The following is a 20,474-nucleotide window of genomic DNA, read 5'->3' on the forward strand; positions in this document are numbered from 1 at the left end:
GGAGAGGGTGGAGCCGGGTGGGAGGGGCGGGCTCCGAGGGCGTGGCTAAAGGAGAACGGTGGGCGGAGTAACCATTAGGTGAGGTAGGTAGAGAGGATGCAGGCTCGAGCCGTGCCGGTCCGTAACCCACAGTATAGGAAGTTCTAGTATGAACGGTTTACGGTAAGCTTATCTATGACCTTCAACTTCTCCCACCTCCTTCAGTGGCGGAGGTGGGAGCTGGGACAGTTTTGAGTGTTGGGAGAAAACTGGCAATTTTGAGTATTATATACTGAAAGAATGGGACAATCCAAGTAAAAAATTGGTAGATGTCACCTGAGCTAGTTGTTTATTAAACCCGCACTGGCTTAGGGTGAGCCAAACACTGTGCCAGGAGCCCCAGCTGCCACAGAGTGCCAGTCCTGTTGAAACAAACCCGACAAGAAGCATTACTTTAGACCTATTAAAAAAATGGTTTACTGCACCCCTGCTTCCATCTCTGCACTTGCTAGGCACCAGGCTGAGTTTATCATTCCCATTTTTCCAGATGAGGAAAACTGAGGCGCAGAGCGGTAGACAAGCATGCTTGATGGCCCATAGGCAATGTTGGGACTGAGATCCCTTTGTTTTAACTTGGTCATCCAAGTTAGCTTCAATCCAAATTAAACCATCAAAGAGAGAGTGTCTCTTATTTTGTTACATCTCTAAAAACCTTGCCTCTGGGGATCTTGTTAAAATGCAGGTTCCAATTCCCTTTCTTGGGGAAGTGGGGTGAGAGCCTGCATTTCTGGCACATGGTCAAATGATGCTGATGTTGATGGTTCCTGGGCTGCATTTTGAGTAGGGATCTAAAGTGTTTAACCAGCTGGATTATAAAGACTGGGGGCAGACTGTGGTGAAGTGAGAAGACTGTGTGGCTTGGATCAGATGGATCCTGGCCATACACATCTGTGAATCCTATTGGAAGCAGAGCCCTTAATTTAGTTTCAATTTGAAAACGTAACAAAGGATATACTTTAAAAAATTGAGGGGTTTACAAAAATTCCCACTAGAACATTTGGAAAATGTAGAAAAGTAAAAAGAGGAAGAAAATTATCCGTCTCTCACCCCGAAGACGACCTGTGTTTGAACACCGAGGCATATTTTTTCATTATTTTCTATGGAAACTGTGGTTTATTTTTTTCTGCACATTATTTTGATTATATGGTAGATATATTCTCTGTCTGGCTATTTTTTTTTTTTTCATTTACAAAATAACTTTTCCATGTTTTTATGAATTTGTATATAACAGTTGCATAGTATTCCATTCTATGGAGATAGTTCACAGTTGTGAGCTTATCTCTGTTTTTGGCCATTTGTCTCTAATATTTATATTATATTTATATTTGTCTCTAATAATATATAATGTTTGTATATGATTTATCATTCTCATTTTCCAGACGAAGAAAACTTGCTTGATGTCATACAACCAGTAGTCAACGGAGTTGGGGCCTTGACTTCAGTTAGTTTGATGCCAACTTTTGACCCCCTACATCAGCATCATGGAAGAACGTGGATTCCCAGGTCTTGACTAGGTCTCTCCAATCAGAATTACAATGGAGCTGAGATTCTGCCTGCTTAACAAGTTCCCCAGGTGATCCTTTTATTTTCTTACTCAAACTTTTTTGGGGGGGGGTTTAATTGTGAAATGTATCACATGTTCAAAATATCTAATGAAACATATAAGCACATATACGCAGTTAAACATACGTGCAGTTAAAAACAATAATGAAATAAATGCCTGTGTAACCCACCACACAGGTTGACGTATTGAACATTCGGAGCCTCTCCTGTGCCCACCTGATTGCTAGCCTCATCAGGAAAGAACTACTCTCCTAATCTGTATATCCTTCATTCCCTTGCTTTTCTTTATAATTCTACCATCCCTAAAATATAGTTTCTACCATCCCCCCCAATATAGTTTTGTTTTGAAAAACAAGCCCAAACCTGGTCCTGAGGAGATGAGCTGAGTAGAGTCTGGGGCAGAGTCTGAATCCAGCTTCCCCGAGGAGATCCCCACCACCCCCGGGGACATCAGAGAGCATGGTCTTGGGAAGATTGCTAATCACAGTGAAGACAACTGAACAGGGCTGTAGTTTGAACATCAGGCAAAAATCTGGCTGGGAGAGGGGCTGCTTTCCATGTTTCCTTCTTAGCTGCTTAGGACTTCCTTCAGGTTCTTAGCACCTTGCTCAGGGAGAAAGGAGTATTCAGCTGATCCAGGAAAAATGCATAGGGCTGGGGGAGCAGGAACCTTGTCAGCTCATGGCCATCAAAGTATAAATAAATAAGAACCTGGCTCACCCAGTCTGTCCTCAGTGTGTCTTCAGGTTGTGATGTAGGTCACACCTTGTGCCAAACTGGACTGCCTGCCCTCTGCATCAGAGCACAGGGGTCATCTTGGGATTTCCCTTCACCACTCTTCTGTTTGTACCTTCTGTTCCCTGGGTCCTGGCACTTGGCCTTTCTTGGTGAATTCTCTTGTCTTTCTGGAGCTCACCCATCAGTACCTTTAGGAACAAAGGTACATGGGAGGTATTGTTTTGAGTCCTTGGATGTCTACAGATACCCTTATTCCACCTTCCATACCTGATTATTTTTCTGGGTATAGAATTCAGAGTTGGAAATGATTTCCCTTCACAACATTGAAGACATGGGTCCATTTCTGCTTGTTTTTAATGTTGCTGTAGAGATGTCTGACACTATGCTTATTCCTGATCCCTTGAATGGGACTTGTTTGTGCTTCCTGGAAACTTGGAGAATCTTCCCTTTTTCTCTCGTGTTCTGAAATTTCACAGACAAGTGCCCGGTGTGAGTCTGTTTTCATCTATTTTGCTAGGTTTGCTGGGTGCTTTCAGTCTAGCAGCTCATGTCCTTTGGTTCTAGAATTACTTTGTTAATTTCCTCCTCTCTATTTTCTGTGATCTCCTTTAAAAAAAAAGTTCATTTATTTATTTTGAGAGAGAGAGAGAGAAAGAGAGCGCATGCACAGAAGAGGGACAGAGAGAGGGAGAGGGACAGAATCCCAAGCAGAATCCAGCATCATAGATCCCGATGTGGGGCTCGAACTCAGAACCATGAGATCATGCCCTGAGCCGAAATCAAGAGTTGCATGCCCAACCAACTGAGACACCCAAGTGCCCCTGTGATCTCTTTTTAAAAACTTCTCTTATTTAGATGTTGAAACTACTAGACTGTCCTCTTTCTCTCTATTTTTTAAAATAGACTTTATTTTTTAGAGCAGATTTAGGTTCACAGCAAAATGGAGTAGAAAGTACAGATATTTCAGGTATTCCCATGTCCCCACACAGGCAGAGCTTCCCCCCACTGTCACCATCTCCCACCAGAGTGGTGCATTTGTTACCAATGATGAACCTCCATTAACACACCATCATCCCCTCAAAGTCCCTAGTTTGCATTAGGCCTCACTCTTGGTGGGGCAAATTCTGTGGGTTTGGACAAATGTATAATGACATGTACCCACAATTATAGCATCATACAGAATAGTTTTACTGCCCTAAAAATTCTCCGTGTTCTGCCTGTTGATTCCTGCCCCTCCCCCAATCCCTAACCCCTTGTAACCACTGATCTTTTTACCATTTCCATAGCTTTGCTCTTTCTAGAATATCATATTGTTGGAATCATATCATATGTAGCCCTTTTGGATTGGCTTTTCTTCATTTAATAATAGGCATTTAAGATTCCTTTGTTTTCATGGCTTGATAGCTCATTTCTTTTTAGTGCTGAATAGTATTACATTGTCTGGAATATTATTTATCACTTTATTTATTCATTCACATACTGGAGGATATCTGGTTGATTCCAAGATTTGGCAATTATGAATAAGGGACTATAGACCTCTGTGTGCAGGATTTTGTGTGGACATAAGTTTTCAACTCATCTGGATAAATGTCCTCTCTTTAAAAATATTTTTTCTCCCTTGCTTTGTTGTTGTTATTTTTTTAAACCTCCCTCCTCCTCTCTCAGTCTCTCTCTCTCTCTCTCTCTCTCTCTCTCTCTCTCTCTCAGTTTGGCTCTATTTTTCTAAAATAGATATTTTCTAAAATAGCTGTTTCTGTTTTCTAAAATAGCTATTTCCATAGCTTTATCTTTGGATCTTTTTTAATTTCTAAGAACTTCTTTTTTGTTGTTGATTCGATTTTGGAATATTCCTTTTTTCCCCCAACTTCTTGTTCATGTTTCATGGGAGCAAAAATATCCTCTGAGAAATCAGAGGATAGTGTTGGATAGTTTTCTTCCCCTTCTCTCCGTGCATGGTCTCTGATGGCCCCAGGTTGCTTTTCCCTTTGGTTTGCTTTGTCTTCATCTTCCATGTGAGAGGCTTTCACAGATGTTGGGTGATTCTTAGCCGCTTAAGGTTAGCGAATCCGGGCTAGAGTGTCTCTTAGTCTCTCTGAAGCTTATCATCCCAACTGAGATCCCACAGAGAAAAACAACACAGATTTCAGGATCTCTGCCCCAGAAGAATCAAACTTTTCTCTCCCAGTTGAAGGCCTAGCACTTTTCCTGAATGAAGTGTAATATGACAGCAGCCTTAGAAGTGGTTTCACAAATTATTTGGTCCATGTTCCACTCCCCTAGTGTGTTTATTTGTACCACCGTACGTTCCCACACTTTGCCAGTACCCCTGTCATTCCTGTTTAGGTTGGAGAGAAGCCTGGCCCTGGCCATCAGGAATCTGATGCTGACCTTGGCTGTCCTTACCTATTGGGCAGATGTACGCTGGGCCAATGTCCTGGACCCAGCACAGAAATTACAGCCTACTTGTGGAAGCCCGCAGCAGGCCAGAAAGGCTCCTGTCCAAGGCCAAACCATCTTGCCATTGTATTATTGCTCCAAACAGGAAGGTATGTGTTTGTGTAGAAGTCCTGAGGATATGAGAAGGGAAGCCAAGGGCACAGGGTGTGGAGATGGAGGGGGAATCAACTCCTATTGAAAAGGGGCCATGTTTTCTTTTCTAATAAAGATGGATTTTTATTTCAACAATATATAGAATTATATATCTTAATATGTGCTTGATTAATCTCTATGTTATTTGGCCATTCAAAACATTTTTTATGGACTTTCTATTGTGTGTCTGAGAATGGGGTGGGTGTGTGTGTGCAAATATAAGCAAAGATGATTCACAAATCATCTTTCACGGATGAGAAGAAGGAATGGTAAGAACAGTGACAACACCAACAGTGGTTTCCAGGTATTAGATCCTTGCAATATCTGTCAAGTACCTTGCATACACTTTCTCTTTTAAGTCTCAAAACAGGGGCACCTGGGTGGCTCAGTCGGTTGAGCATCTGACTTCAGCTCAGGTCTTGATCTCACAGCTCTTGAGTTCGAGCCCCACGTCAGGCTCTGTGCTCACAGCTCAGAGCCTGGAGCCTGCTTCGGATTCTGTGTCTCTCTTTCTGTCTGTCCTGCTCCCACTTGTGCTCTGTCTCTCAAAAATGAATAAACATTAAAAAAAATTTTTAAGTCTCAAAACACCTTAAGAGGAAAGTTATATTGTAATTATTATTCTTTTCTTATAAGTGAAAAAGCAGTCATTTGGACAGTTAAGAAATCTGCCCAGTTACAGCTTCAGTGTGACCTAGGTACTAAGTTTCAGAGCTAGGATTCAAGCTCAGGTTTATTGATGGCTCTGTGCTCCACAATCTTGACCATTATACCACATGGCCTACCCAGTAGATATTCATTCACTTTTGAGTGAAGCTTCTGGCAGGACCCTGTGATTAGCTTAGACCCAATAGCACCCAGTTATGGACATACTACCCATCTCATAAGAACCCCTTGTATTGGGTAGCTGTTGTCAGAGTGATGCTGTGTAACAAACCACTCCTAGACTCAGTGGCTTAAAATAACAATCATGTAATCTTAAGGATCTGCAGGTTATGGGCAACTGTGCTTCATGCTGTGGTGGCTGGAAACTAGGTGGGGCTAGGTTGAGTGAATCTACTGCAAGCTGTGGATCTGTGTAGGCTGAGCTCCTTGCTCGGGTACATCTGAGTTAATTTTGAGACCAAGGTGCAGGGGCGGCTGTCTGGAGGAAGCTCTTTTTGTAGCAATGGCAGCAATGCAAGAGGGCACGACTACGTGCACAAACACACTGCATATACCTTTGTCTGTGTTGTGTCTGATACCATCCCATTGTCTGAAGCAAGTCTCTTGGTTGAGCCCGAGGTCAAAGGGAGGGACTTCAAGGTCATATGGCAAAGAGCATGCATATGTGGTGGTGGTGAAGAATTGGTGCTAATGATTTAACCCACCACGCCTGCCCAAACCTAACATCTGCCTGCACAGTGTGCCTGTATATTAACATGTATATCGTTCATGTACAGCTTACAGAGTTACTACTATAAAAGTTATAGAAGAATTATACACCGTAAAAATATAGAACTTATAGTCTAGTGGGGAAGGTAGACAAAAAAAAAAGAAAAGAAAACTACAAAAAGGAATATTAGAAAATATTTAATTGACTCTGGGCCTAAAGAATGTGGACACATCATAATTCTCTTGGGACAGATTCAGCATCTTTCTATTTTATTTATTTATTTATTTATTTATTTATTTATTTATTTATTTATTTTTAAAGATGTTCCCTTGTCCCTGAAGTTTCTTTAGCTGACAGAATTTGAAATCACTGTCTTATCCTTTTAAGAGAATATCTGGTGGGATGATGTTGGAGCTTGATGGTGTCAGGTTTTTCAGATCTTTGAACATCAGTGTAATTTGAGAATTCCTTTTATTTTTTGTTTTTTAAAGATTTTATTATTAAGTAATCTCTACACCCAAAGTGGGGCTCGAACCCACAACTCTGATATCAAAAGAATTGCACGCCCTACTGATTGAACCATCCAGGTGCTCCGAGAATTCCTTTTAAGAAGAGGGAAGCCGACACAAATATCTGCTATGTTCGGATGCCTTGAATATGGGTGGTAGCATTCTTCCTGTTGGTAGTTGGTAATGCAGAATTTCTAGGCCTCAGCATCTAATGAAGACCTTCAGATTGATTCAGATCCTAGGAAAATAGTCTGAGGCACTGCAGCAACATCTCTCTCCATCTCCAGTGGATTCTCTGGTATTCCTGGCAGTTTCTAGAATAGTTAACCTTGGTGGCCTTGTTTCTTTCCCCTGACCTTGGATGTCCCTGGTTCTGCTCTCTAGTCTGCCACCTTGTGGAGTTTTTGGGAATTGCACTTTCAACTGAGAGCCCTGCAGATTCACCTGATTAAATTAAAAAAAAAAAAACAGAAAAAACCCACATTTATGTATTTTTGACAGAGAGACAGAGAGTGAGCAGGGGAGGATCAGAGAGAGAGGGAGACACAGAATTCAAAGCAGGCTCCAGTCTCTGAGCTGTCAACGCAGAGCCCAACGTGGGGCTCAAACCCTCAAACTGAGAGATCATGACCTGAGCCCAAGTCAAACGCTTAACTGACTGAGCCACCCAGGCACACCCAGATTCACCTGATTGATCTGGCTTCTGCTTTCCCTGGGAATAAGGATAGGTGGTAGAAAAGAATTCTCCTCACTGGAGTGACGCTCACTACAAAGTGACCTTGCTCTTTTGGTTTTCCTAAAGTTCCCCTTTTGGAACCATATGGGCACTGGCCCAGCCATAACAGCTGAAGAGCGCTCTCCACCTGAGACCTTGAACCAATATGCCGGGGGAAAGGGGAGAAGAACAGGTCCCTGACTTTCTCTAGTAGGACCTTTCCAGTCCACCAGAGGTTCCTTTTTTCTTTTTTCTTTTTTTTTAATTACAAAAGTAATACATGCTTCCTTAGAGCTTATAGTCCAGTGGAAAGAGACAGATTTTTAAAAGTAAACAAAGCCAGTATTTACGCACTATGGTGTGTGCTAGGAGATGGAGTGTAATGGTAGTGGTGGGGAGTGGGCAGGGAACCTTCCTCAGGTTGGTGAAGGCAGGCTTGCGTGAGCAAGAGAACTTACAAATCAAAGCCTGAAGGATGAGAAGGATCCAGTCGTTAAAAGTGTGAGGAAAAGTATGTGCAAACGTCCTGAGGTGGGAAGAGTTTGTTAAGTAGAAAGTAACCACGTGTGGCTGGATGGCAGTAAGCTAGAGGGGTGTGGTTAGAGTCGGGCTGGAAAGAGCAGCAGGCAGAGATACCACAGGGTCCTGTAGTGCATGGTAAGGATTCTGATTTTGTTCTCGGTCCAGTGAGAAGATAAGAAAGGTTTCTTAGGCACGGAAGTGATGACGTCCATTTCCTATTTTATATTTCTATTTTAAGAAGACCATCCTTGCTGCTGCATGGAGAATGCATCAAAGTGAACAGGAGGGGAGGTTGGGAGACTAGTTGGGAGCCTGGTGCCAGAAGCTGGGGGAAGACTAACAGTAGCCTAGACTCAGGTGGTGGCCAGAGAGAAGGAAGGATCTAGACCCATGCCACCCAATAAGGTAGCCACCAGCCACGTTTGGCTACTGAGCACTTGAAATGCATGAACTTTTACATAAAATATATACTGTAGTTTGAAGACTTGGTGCAAAAAACGTCAGAAAATATCTCATCATTTGCTTAGTTTTATTACGTATCGACATAATAATATTTTGGGTATTCATGATACATAAAATAGAATATAAAAAAATTTCATTTTTGGGGGGCACCTGGGTGGCTCAGTTGGTTGAGTGTCTGACTTCGGCTCAGGTAATGATCTCGCGGTTTGTGGGTTCGAGCCCTGCATCGGGCTCTGTGCTGACAGCTCGGAGCCTGGAGCCTGCTTCAGATTCTGTGTCTCCTCCTCTCTCTGCCTCTCCCCTGCTCATGCTCTGTCTCTCTCTGTCTCTCAATAATAAATAAACATTAAAAAAATTAAAGAAAAATTTTTGTTTTACTTAAAAAATGTGGCTACTAGAAAAATTTTAATCATGTATGCAGCTTGCATCTGTGGCTCACATCATATTTTTATCAGACACTCCTGATATGGACAAAAGTTACTGAATTAAAAAAATACTTTTGTAGTAAATTTACATTGGACACATTAGAAATTTCTGGCTGGGTATACATTTTCTTTTTCTGGCCCACTGAAAGTATTTATTTGATAAAACAATACGGTTAGTGTTCGATTCAACCACAAGAGCAAAAGCAACGACAGATTTGACAATGCACATAAAAAACCACAAGGTACATAATGTGACAAATATCTATTTCTAAAATAATGCTCCTAAAATTCCTCAGTTACTGAAAACTGCATAAAAACGGAAGGACGTTAATAGCAACCGAGAGCATAAAACTGAAGATCAAATTCTGAGCAACTTTGCTGACAATGCATGATTTTTTCCTTTTGTTTACAATTTGTTCAAACTGTCCTTATACCAGCAGAGTGGATAGAACATTCAGGTTCAATATCAGTTGCACAACATTAGCATCAATTCGGACAACTACAGAGAGAACATTGTTTTCCTCTGAGCTGGGCAAAGTGACCACAGAAACAGCAGACCATTTCTCTGACTCGAGAATCTCATCCCTGTAAATGCCGCATATCTTCCAGACATTTTAAAGAATATATTTAATAATTTCTTTATGTAATATTTATAGAGGATTTGAATTTAAAAGAACTTGAGATTACTGAGATTTTATTGTCTTTGTAAAAGTAACCTTGAGTCTGAAATGGGCTGCTTACCCTTCTAATGGGCAGCAAATTGCAGGAGACCCTCTTGGGAAGAGCAGTAGCCTTTGAAGAGAGGAGAATTTGGCTCTACATCAGCATTCATAGTGTGTGAACTTGGATATGGTTTCACCTCTCCAAACCTCACTTCCTTATTTTTTTTTTTTAACATTTGTTTATTTATTTTGAGAGAGATCGAGAGCAAGTGGGGGAAGGGCAGAGAGAGAGAGAGAGAGAGAGAGAGAGGGAAAGAGAGAATCCCAAACAGGGCTCGAACTCTCGAATGGTGAGACCATGACCTGAGCTGAAATCAAGAGTCAGCCTCTACTGACTGAGCCACCCAGGCGGCCCTCACTTCCTTATTTGTAAAATGGATATGGTGCTAGCTGCTGCTTATCCTTCATCTTTAATCACAACCACAAGGTAGGGACTGTTCCTCCTTTGTACAGGGGGGGAGACCAAAGTTCAGAAAGGGTAAGTGATTTACCGAAGGTTACGTTGCTAGAAAGAGGTGAAGCTAGGACACGAACCCTGGGTGTTCTGGCTCTGAAGTCAGCTGAAAAAAAAATTTTCCCCTTTACTATGCTCCTTGCCAATTTCCCTACCTACCTCTGAAACTATTAGGAAGGTCAAACCTAATTAGTGAATGGGCTTTGGAGAGATGTCATACAATGTGCAAATGTAAGAGACGGTTAATGAAAGAGATGAAAACAGGAGCAAAAACAGACACTCACAAACCAGTGTATGATGTAGCTGCGTCTGTTTAAATGAAGTCAATATCACATGTTGCTTTCTCTAATTCATGCTCTGAAAGTCACATCACAGAGGGGTGATTTCCTTGCTCAGGATGAAAATTTATAGGGATTCGGAGGAAAAGTTTAGTGGTCATACTAAAAACTCAGAGTCAGATGCACTTAACATCATACCGTAAGTGTAGTTAGAGCATAAACAAGTGTGGGGGGGTGAAGGGATGGGGGAAGTGGGGTTGGGGGGGGGCGGAAGCGCTTCCTTTAAGTAGGCTGGCCCATTCAGGGGGCGTTCATTCTGCAAGAGGCTGAGAGCGGAACAAAGACAGGATGAAGAAGCTATTTGTGCTTGTCCTCTGCCTCACCTTACTGACTTGCTTCTCAGGTGAGCATGAACTCTGAAAACAGCCGTTTCTATGCTGACATGACAAGCTGGGATCAGTCTGTTTTATATTTGTAAAATATTTTTTTCATTTCAAAGAATATGTAATATATAATAATTCAGTGCTTTTTTTTCCCTCCCTAAGAGCAGGCTCCCAGAATTGCTATCATTAGGGATAATTATTTTTCAGTCTTTATTTTTAAATTTTTTATTATTTTTTAAAAGTTTTATTTATTTAAAAATCTGTGCACCGATGTGGGGTTGAACTAATAACTCAGAGATCAAGAGTTGCATGCTCTACTGACTGAGCCAGCCAGGTGCCCCTATTTTCTTAATCTTTAAATGTATTTGAATATTAATTCTCAGAAATGCTGATAAATCTTCAACTATACTGTCTTTTAGACTTCATACGACATCATCAAAACTTGACAGACTTTTATTTGGTGATATCATTTGGAGTTCGCACGTGATTATCAAAACTTAATATAATTTTATCATGATACCTTCTTTGAGACATCATGTGTGATTATCAACTTTAACACAGTCTTGTTCTCACGGAGAATCTTCCAGTAACAACTTTTAGCTGATTTAGTGTTTTGGGGATTAGAAAAAAAAAAGAAAAACCATCAAAGCAAAACTAAGGGACAAGAAACACATTGACCAGAGAACTGAAGAAAATGTGTTTTAAAAAACTTACTCAGGGGCGTCTGGCTGTCTCAGTTGGTGGAACATGCGACTCTTAGTCTCGGAGTTGTGAGTTCGAAAGATTACTAAAAAAAAAACAAAAAAGAAAAAGAAAAAAAAATCCTGTATTCATTAAATTAGCACCCACTTTTTTTTAATGTCTTTTTTTTTATTTTTATTTTTTTAACATTTTATTTATTTTTGAGACAGGGAGAGACAGAGCATGAACAGGGGAGGGTCAGAGAGAGGGCGACACAGAATCTGAAACAGGCTCCAGGCTCTGAGCTGTCAGCACAGAGCCCGACGCGGGGCTGGAACTCACGGACCGTGAGATCATGACCCGAGCCGAAGTCGGCCGCTCAACCGACTGAGCCACCCAGGCGCCCCAGATTAGCACCCACTTTTAAAGAAATGCACCGTTGGAATAGGTAACTATGTTTACGTTGTGCAGCTTTGGCTCTGAGTTAGAAACAATTTGGAATTCTCCTCGGAGCTCTCTGGAATGCCACGTCCTTTGGGACAGGTCCCCGTGAAAGTGCTTTTGTGTTTGACTGAAATCGAACTTGCAAATCCTTCGCCTTGGACTGTGAGATGGTGCATGAGCTCCTGTTGCGAGAGTCCCGAAGGCCCCTTCCCGACTTTTTTCAGGGGCCTCTCCGATTCTGACGGAAAAGCAGGCCAAGCAGCTCCTGAGATCCCGACGGCAGGACAGGCCGAGCAAACCCGGGTTCCCTGACGAGCCCATGCGGGTGAGTGCCGGGCTCCCGGCTATTGGAAGGGAAAGTGTGATCGCTTGAATGCTCATTCACTATGAAACCGAGCCAGGTGCTGGCCCCGGTCCAGCGTGGGCCACTAGACAGAGGTTCTGCCGGGTCTCAGGTGTCAGGTTGACCTCAACCTTTTACTCTCCCCTTTTCTCCCCCCGGAGGCTCGAGCCCCACGCACCTACTATGCACACGATATTTCAAATGGAAACATTGTGGCCGAGGGCCAGAGTCCCAGGATCCCCTGTGGGCTGCCGGATGCCACCCCCAAGCCGGATGTCAGGGCCCTGTGTCCTGTAAACTGGGGCCAACCCCCTCTTCCTCCTCTTCCCTGGGGCTCCCAGCAAGGTGGACCAGCATCCTTGGCCAGCAATGCTCTGTCTGGTCGGGCAGAGTCTGTGCCCTGTGGCCTGTGGGGGCTCTGCCCTAACCTCGTGCCTCTGAGTTTGGTCTGTAGTCTCTGTCCTGCCCTGTGGGTTTGTGGCGGTCACCTGCCTTGTGTTTCTGAACCAGGGCACCGTTCCTTGCCTTCATTTTGTGACTTGTGGTGGGTGATATTAGACCCTGCCCTAGTGGCTCTGGGCCTGGCTTGTCTCCCCATCCTGTGGCTGAAGTACTAACATTCCTGTTTTTTTTTTTTTTTTTAAATCAGAATTAGTTCATTTAAAAGTCTCTAACTGAGATGCAGGATTGCACATTGCTGAGGAGTGCTGGCTCTGGGGCACACCGTCTGGGTTTTTCTCCCCATTTTCTAACTGTGCAAACTGGGGAAGGTTTCTTCATGTTTCTGTACCTCTGTACTGTCAGCTATAAAATGGGGTTGACAATAAATATTACCACTTACATTCCTATAATATTATTATAAATAATGACAGAAAATAGCTACTTTATAAGGATCAAGTAATTCTAATAAGGCACTTATGACAGTACTTAGCAAACAGTGACTACTCCTTTGAATATTAAGTATCAGGGACCAGCAAGGTGCTGAGGCTGCAGGCAGTAGTTGCCTGGATTTCTGCTCAGAGTTGGGAGCAGACACAGAGAAGCTGGCGAATTGCTATTGTACAGAGTGGCTTAGAAACAAATCAAGAACTTCAGGATGTCAAGGGTAGATGTGGCTTCCCTCCCTCCCTCCCTTCCTCCCTCCTTCTCTTCCTTCCTCACTTCCTTCCTTCCTTCCTTCTTTCCTTCCTTCCTCCCTCCCTCCCTCTTTTCCTCCCTCCCTTCCTCCCTCCTTCTCTTCCTTCCTCCCTTCCTCTCTCCCTTCCTTCCTCCCTTCCTTCTTTCCTTCCTTCCTCCCTCCCTCTTTTCCTTCCTCCCTTCCTCTCTTCCTCCCTCTCTTCATCCCTTCCTCCCTCCCTGTATGTCAGATGTGGCTTGGAATATCTAAGTGCAGGGTGGAGGGGAATTGGGAGGTGGGCAGGAGCAAGGGTTGGAGTACCTTGGACTTTATCTTGTGTTCAGTGGAGGACAATGGGAGTTTTTAAATGGGGGAATGCAGACTGGAGCTTTAGATAGACAGTTTGAGAAGCAGTTAGAAGAGAAGAGGCCCAGGATTGACATGTGGGGACATCGACGCTCAGGGGTGGGCAGAGGAAGAGGGGCTCCAAGAGGCTAAGAAGGAATATGGGGAGATATTGGGGAACCCAAGAGAGTGTGGGGAGCAGGACATCTGGCTTGAGGCCCCTGGGGGCTCTAACTGGCCCCTTGTGCTTTTGGCAGGATGTCTGGAGGGCTTCCCCCTGGGGGAAGGCTGGTTCGCAGGGCTCTGAAGGAGCTGCTCCCCTCCAAGTGGTCAGGAGACAGGCTCTAATCAACAGCGGAGTTGGCCACTGGGCATTTTCTCTGCCAGCATCTGCCCCTGGCTCCTCTGAGCTCTGACTTCACAGGGGCTGAAGGGTTTTTGGCCCTGGGCAACAGGTGAGTTTGGACTGTTGTAGCAGGTGGGCTTGGACCATAGCAGATCAGCTTCCTGCCTCCCGTGCCCCTCCCGTGCCAGCCTTCATGCCATGCTAGACTTGTGTCCCCAAACACAGCCTGATGTGGTCCTTCCCTGCCCAGAACTTCTGAGAGCTCCTTCTCTGACCATTTCCCTTCTCCTGGCCTCTGGTCATCACTGGCCTTCACCTGTGACAACCTTCAGCTTGCTTCCAATTTTGTGATTTTACTGAATATCTGGCTTTTTAAAAATTTTGTTCTGTTTTTGGTCTTTTTTTTAAATGTATGTATGTGTGTTTGTTTGCTTATTTATTTATTTATTTATTTATTTATTTATTTAGAGAGGGAGAGAGAGAGGGAGGGGCAGAGAGAGAGGGAGACACAGAATCTGAAGCAGGCTCCAGGCTCTGAGTTGTCAGCACAGAGCCCCATGCGGGGCTCGAACTCAGGAACCGTGCGATCATGATCTGAACCAAAGTCGGACACTTAACCGACTGAACCACCCAGGCGCCCCTTGGTCATCTTTTGTAGGCTGATCACTATTGACTCCTCTTAATTGCCTTGAACCTACCGGATCTAGTTTCTGTGTGATTCTCTCTGGCCTCAGAACCCACCGCTGACCCCACCAACCATTTCCCATTCATCCTGCGTACAGCCCAGCCCTGCATGCCTGTCACCAAGACACTGACCCCATTGTCCAGAATCCTCTCTGCCACTCAGCCAAATTTGGAAAAGTGCTCATGTGATCTACCGTTGAAATGGGAAATAAACGTGCAATAAATGATTTGGTGGCTAGTCTGGATCGGTAGTTCTCATCCAGGGGTGATTTTGCTCCCCCAGCCCCAGGGACATCTGGCAGTGTCTGGAGGCATTTTGGTTGTCACAACTGCGGGGGCGGGAGGAGGGACAGTTTGCTCTTGGCATCTAATGGGTTAAGGCCGGGAATGCTGCTAAACATCGTACAATGCACAGGGCAGCTCCCATAGCAGAGAATAATCTTGCCTAAGATGCCAACAGCACTAAGGGTAAGGGATCCTGGCTACATCATGCTGAACAGTCTCCTTTTTCCCCCCAACCTTTCTCATTCTGTGTCACTTTGTGTGTCTCTTGCGCTATCATTCACTGTTGTATTGTACTATATTATATTGCATTACCCTCACGCAGAACCAGCTGAATCAACAAGCAGTTTCTGCTCTCACATCTTTCTAGGAATGTGATTCTGAGCCATGGCTGCATACGCTGGAACCAACTGCGGACGTTAAAAATCTGGTGCCCGCTCCCAGAGGGGTGGCGTGCGGTGTGGGGTCTGGCCTGGGCCTCGGGTGGGTGTCAGAGCCCCCCAGGTGGTATCAGCGTGCAGCCGAAGCTGAGCCCCGCCGTGCCAGGCCTTGCGGGCCACACGTGATGCCACGTGTAATACCAGCTCCTGGGGTCCGGTCGGGAACACAAAAGCTAACAGCGCGAGACACGTAGGAACCAATCGAAGGTTGAACTGAGTGGTATGGAGAGAGTCAATGCGCTAGTTTAGATTCAGTTCAGACAGAGAGAGGGAGAGGGTCACGTGGAACATGCAGAGAGCGCTCCTCGCCAGCCGAGACGTGCACTTAATTGTATTCCACATTGACTGGGCCTCACCAAGTGCCAGGCACTGAGGACGTAAAATAAACTAGACGTTCTTGCTTTGTTCCATTGGGTGGAGACAGGTAGAGCCAGAGCCTTCCAGCTGGATTCAAGTTCTCTAACGAGGTTGAGAAAAGAGGGTCTCTCGCCCTAACTGGAAGGAGGGAGGGGGCTAGGAAGGCTTCCCAGAGGAGGTGTCCACCGGGCTGAGGCTTGAAGATGAAGAGTTTTCAGGCAGCGGAAGGGGTGGAGGTGAGGTGGGGAGAATATTCCACCCAATACGATTTCAGTCCGTATTCTGCCACTGACTAGTCATGGACTTTGGGCTTTGGATTTAGGGGAAATCCGTGTCCTTTTTCTGGACCTCAGTTTTCTCTAAAAGTGCAGAGAATTTGCAGAGTAGCTGGCTAAAAGGTTTACTCCGGGGCTCATCTTTTAGGGTTCTGGATAGAGCTTTGGGGACGATGCGGGTTTCCTGCTGCCAGTCTACAGCTCGGAGGAAAAGCATGGGCAGCAGGACGCGGCCCCAGGCGAGAGCCGGAGGGTTTACGTAGAGGCCCCCAGAGGCTTTCTCGGAAACGCCAGGGCCCCCTCCCTTCAAGCTGGCCCTGCTGCTGCACCTGAAATCCTGGACTTCTGTCTGGCCTCTCCCCCACCTTGGGTGTCGTGGCTGCCTTCTCCCTTTCGTGGGTTTGTCGAGAGCGTAGTGGGTGACCGGCCAGTCACCGGCCGTGGAAGAGGAGCCATTTGCTCATTTTAGGTGAGCGGCTGGGGTCACAGTGACCTTGGTCCTGCATCGCCGTTGAATGTGAGCACTGGACTCGGTGACCCCGTATGACTGTGTGTGTGAGGTTGTGTAGGTATCATATTGTCAGCAGGCCACGAGGAGGCCACGAGGTGGGACCTCTGCCGCAGGGGAGGTGGGGGCTGCTGGGCGGAACTGCCCCACAGGCTCACGTCCGCGTGGGAACCAAGGGGTTAAGTTACCCTGATCTGTGGGGAACCACACTTTCCTGCTCCTTATCTTTTGCCAAGACCACCTGCTGCCTGCCTTGTTTCTCTGTGCAAACCATCTGCTCAGACGTCCCTTTGCTGGGGAAAAGGGCAGGCGGGAGCATTGTCCTGTGTTTTCAGGATTGGAAATGTCATGTGTGTTGTGTATGTGAGACTGTGTGTGTATGTGTAAGGGTGTGTATTGTGTATGTGAGGATATATTGCGTATGCGAGGGTGTGTGTGTGAGGAGGTGTTGTGTATATAAGGATGTGTATACATGTGAGAGTGTGTGTGTCTGTGTGTGTATGCATGAGGGCATGTGAGTATGGAAAGTATGTGTGTATGTGAGTGTGTGTATGTGTGTGTGAGGGTGTGTGTATGTATGGGTGTGTGTATGACTGTGTGCGTGAGGTTGTGTATATCTATGTGAGCGTGTGTGTATGTGTGTATGGTGTGTGTATATATGAGGGTGTGTGCATGTATGTTTTGAAAAAGACCTTGCAGAATAATTTTTCAGAAGGCCTGGATTCCAATTCCCTCTCTTCCACTTTTGACCTTGACTTGAGTACCTGAAACATATGAAAGAACGGCGATGGCAAGAGAAGGTCCTCTGGGGCCAGGTTGGAAGGCCACGGCTGACAGCAGCAGAGTTGACTTCCGTTCTGTAGTCAGGAGGAGTCAGCTGAGATTTTAAGCAGGGGAGCGAGGAGATTGGAGCCAGGTGACAGGAGCCATGCAGAGGCCCGGAAACAGCCTCTTCAACGCTGCCTTTCAGATGCCACTCTACATGGGTAATGGGAAATAACATTTTTGGACAGGTTGTCACTCCTCCTTGCCATGGTACTCAGGAGACAGGTGGACGGGGACGAATGAGCAGAGGGAGTGATTTCTGGGGAATGGGTGTGCCCTTGGGACCTGAGCCTTGACTCATGTGCTCACCTCTAACTCAAAATCACCAAGAGATGACTGGCTGGGTTATTTTATCTCGCTTCTCCCCTCTGAGGGACTGTGCAAAAGAAAACCGGTTCAGAGAGAGGAGAGGCCAGCGATGGGAGTGAACCATTGGAGTTTTCGGGAGGTATTTGGAATTCAAAAGGCAAATGAGTATGAAGATTTGCAGCAGTTCATGAGTATTTACTAAGCGATGTTTATAACCTTGATGTGTGGCTCAAGTATTGGCAGATGTTGGCTTTCTCAAAAATAGAGGCTTTTTGGAGACAGGTTCAGAGAAGCTGTGCCCCCTGCGTCCAGGGGGAGGGACTGTTCTGACCCTATGAATCCTGCCGGTGCACTGCAAGGACTGTTCTCTGACTGTGTGGTGGGAAGAACACGGTGCTATTGGAAAGGTCACTTGTGTGGCCTCCGGTTGCGGGGAGGACTGGTGTCCACCCCAGAGACGGGTAAGCATCCTGTTGGATACTGGCTAGAAGCAGGTAAAACGCCAGTGGGGATGGAGACAGAGGAGCATGGCTCTGGGGAAGAAAACAGGAGGGCTGTTGGATGTATGGAGGCCGCGGGGCAGGCAGGGTGGGGGATGTGAAGACGGGTCCGAGAGAGGGAGAAGCAGGTGGGAAGGTGGGGCCTCTGGAGGGCACACCACTGAGAAATTCCTTGTGGTAGCAAATCGCGGATACTTTTATTTTACAGCAGCGCCTGGCGTAAAACAATTTGCCATTGTTTTCTGCTCTCTGCGCCGTCGTTACCCAGACCTTAGGAGCAAGTCTGCTAACACAGTGACGTTGTGTTAGTGGTTCTTCGTGGGGAATGGCAGGCGGGTGGGTGGTGCGTTGTGTGGTTGACAAATGAGGGTGGGAATCGCTCGAATCTAGAAGCTGCCGGGGTGGCGAAAGAGGCCATGAGACTGACTCGGGAGAAACACGGCCCCCGAATCTTCAGGGATTTGGGGGAGTGGATTCTAGACCTCACGGGAATAGGATGGGCACTCCCAGAAGGCTGGGGACAGCCCGTCTGGATTGGGTTTCCGCCGAATCACTTTGGAGTCTGCCTTAGGACTAACTACTTCCGTTGGTCAAGACATCCTGTCAGAAAAGCCCTGGTATAATGAAGCCTCAGGACCTTGATGGAGGAAAAAAAATCTGCCTGGGCAGAAACTGATGCTGGGAAAGAAGGTCCGGGTTTATGTCTAAAGGGAAGATAGTGGCAACAATATTCTGAGGTCTCCTTGAGTATTTCTCAGTCATGCTTGTGCTTACGTTAATTTTCAGGGTTTGGGTCTGTGCCCTTGCTACTCAGAAGGCGGTCCCCAGCCCTGGCCGCCGCCGGCCTCAGGCGCCCCCTCGCACCTCCAGTCTGCATCTCCTTCCGCCAGCCCTGGGGGTCCCCCGCCTGCTTTGGCTTGAGAGGACTGACTTCCGGTCCTGGAGGGCTAACTGCAAGGGAGGCTCTTGGCCTCTGTTCCCGGTGTCCTGGGGACCAGGAGCCCGCCCATGTTAGTTTCACGTGACACAGCTGATCTCTCTCCCTTCCTTCTGGGCACCCTGCTCATTGGGGTTCCAGTCTTCCAGGACCCTTGCCCTCAGCCTCTCGTCCCCCTTTTTGGTTTCTGTGACTCAATGTGCTTTGGTGAATCCTTAGCCCTTTAAATGCCAGAGTGTCCCAGGGCCTGCCTTCCTGCCTCGTCCAGTCCTGTGAGTTTAAACTTTTTTTTTTAATGGCCTTTATTTTTTCCTGGTTTGTTTGTTTACTTTTAATATAATTTATTGTCAAATAAACTTTTCAAAAAATGTTTATTTTTGAGAGAGAATGACAGAGCGTGAGCGGGGGAGGGGCAGAGAGAGAGGGAGACACAGAATCTGAAGCAGGCTCCGGGCTCTGAGCTGTCAGCACAGAGCCCGATATGGGGCTTGAGCTCACGAACTGCGAGATCATGACCTGAGCCGAAGTCGGACGCTTAACTGACTGAGCCAGCAGGTGTCCCAGTCCAGTGAGTTTAAATATCACATCTATGGTGATGGCTGCACATGGCCTCCCCCGGCGGAGCTCCAGACTCATTTCCGTGACTGTCCACGTGACTGGCAACATTTCACAGGCAGCTCAGACCCAGCAGTCTTAGGTGGGATTCCTGACTGCACCGTCACACGGGCAAATGGTGCCACCTCCTAGTTGTGTGGGCCCCACGTCCAGACTCTGGCCACTCCTTCCCCTCCATGGCTGCCAGTGGAGCCCCGAGAGGAGACTGGGCAATCCTCTCTAACCCGCCTCCCTGCTTCCTCTCTGCACCCCTCTGCGTCTGTTCTCGACAGGGCAGCAAGATTCCGATGTTAAAACCGGGGTGCCTGTGGGGCTCAGTCAGTTAAGCAGGTCATGATCTCATGGTTCGTGAGTTCGAGTCCCGCCTCAGGTGAGCCCCACTTCTCTCTCTCCCTCTCTCTCTGCCCCTTGCTCACTTGTACTCTCTCTCTCAAAAAAAAAAAAAAAAAAAAGAAACCAGTTCTTGTTCCTCCCCTGCTCAAAACTTTCCAATGACTGCCTGCCTTGTGCCCAATAAAATCCATGGTCCTACAGTGGCCTCCAAGACCCTAGGGGTCTGTCAGCCCCCTCCCCTGTCCCCACCTCCATTCCCCTCTGCACGCTGGCCTCCTCACTGTGCCCTCAATATATCAGGCTCACCTGTCCCCTCACTGCGGAAGTAACACTGTGTGGGAAGCAGGGCTTGGTTGATT

General features: G+C 46.2%; 1 protein-coding gene across 8 annotated transcripts in view; it reads left to right on the forward strand.

The window, feature by feature from the left end:
* Positions 1-20,474, forward strand: part of CE1H17orf67 (chromosome E1 C17orf67 homolog) — a 35,801-nt gene that overhangs the window by 913 nt on the left and 14,414 nt on the right. For 2 of the 8 annotated variants that reach the window (XM_045044165.1, XM_045044164.1), the window contains exons 2-4: positions 1,419-1,612; positions 4,684-4,886; positions 12,124-12,224. In XM_045044165.1, the coding sequence (XP_044900100.1) occupies positions 1,575-1,612; positions 4,684-4,886; positions 12,124-12,224 (342 nt within the window). In that variant the 5' untranslated portion in view covers positions 1,419-1,574. Of the gene's footprint in view, positions 1-17; positions 163-1,418; positions 1,613-4,683; positions 4,887-10,681; positions 10,795-12,123; positions 12,225-13,961; positions 14,160-14,708; positions 14,962-20,474 lie in introns of those variants that run through there. The other 6 variants (XR_006589308.1, XR_891062.4, XR_002149070.3 and 3 more) reach the window with 6 other exon arrangements.

Source organism: Felis catus, chromosome E1 (genome assembly GCF_018350175.1).
Source record: "Felis catus isolate Fca126 chromosome E1, F.catus_Fca126_mat1.0, whole genome shotgun sequence".
Lineage (NCBI taxonomy): Eukaryota > Metazoa > Chordata > Mammalia > Carnivora > Felidae > Felis > Felis catus.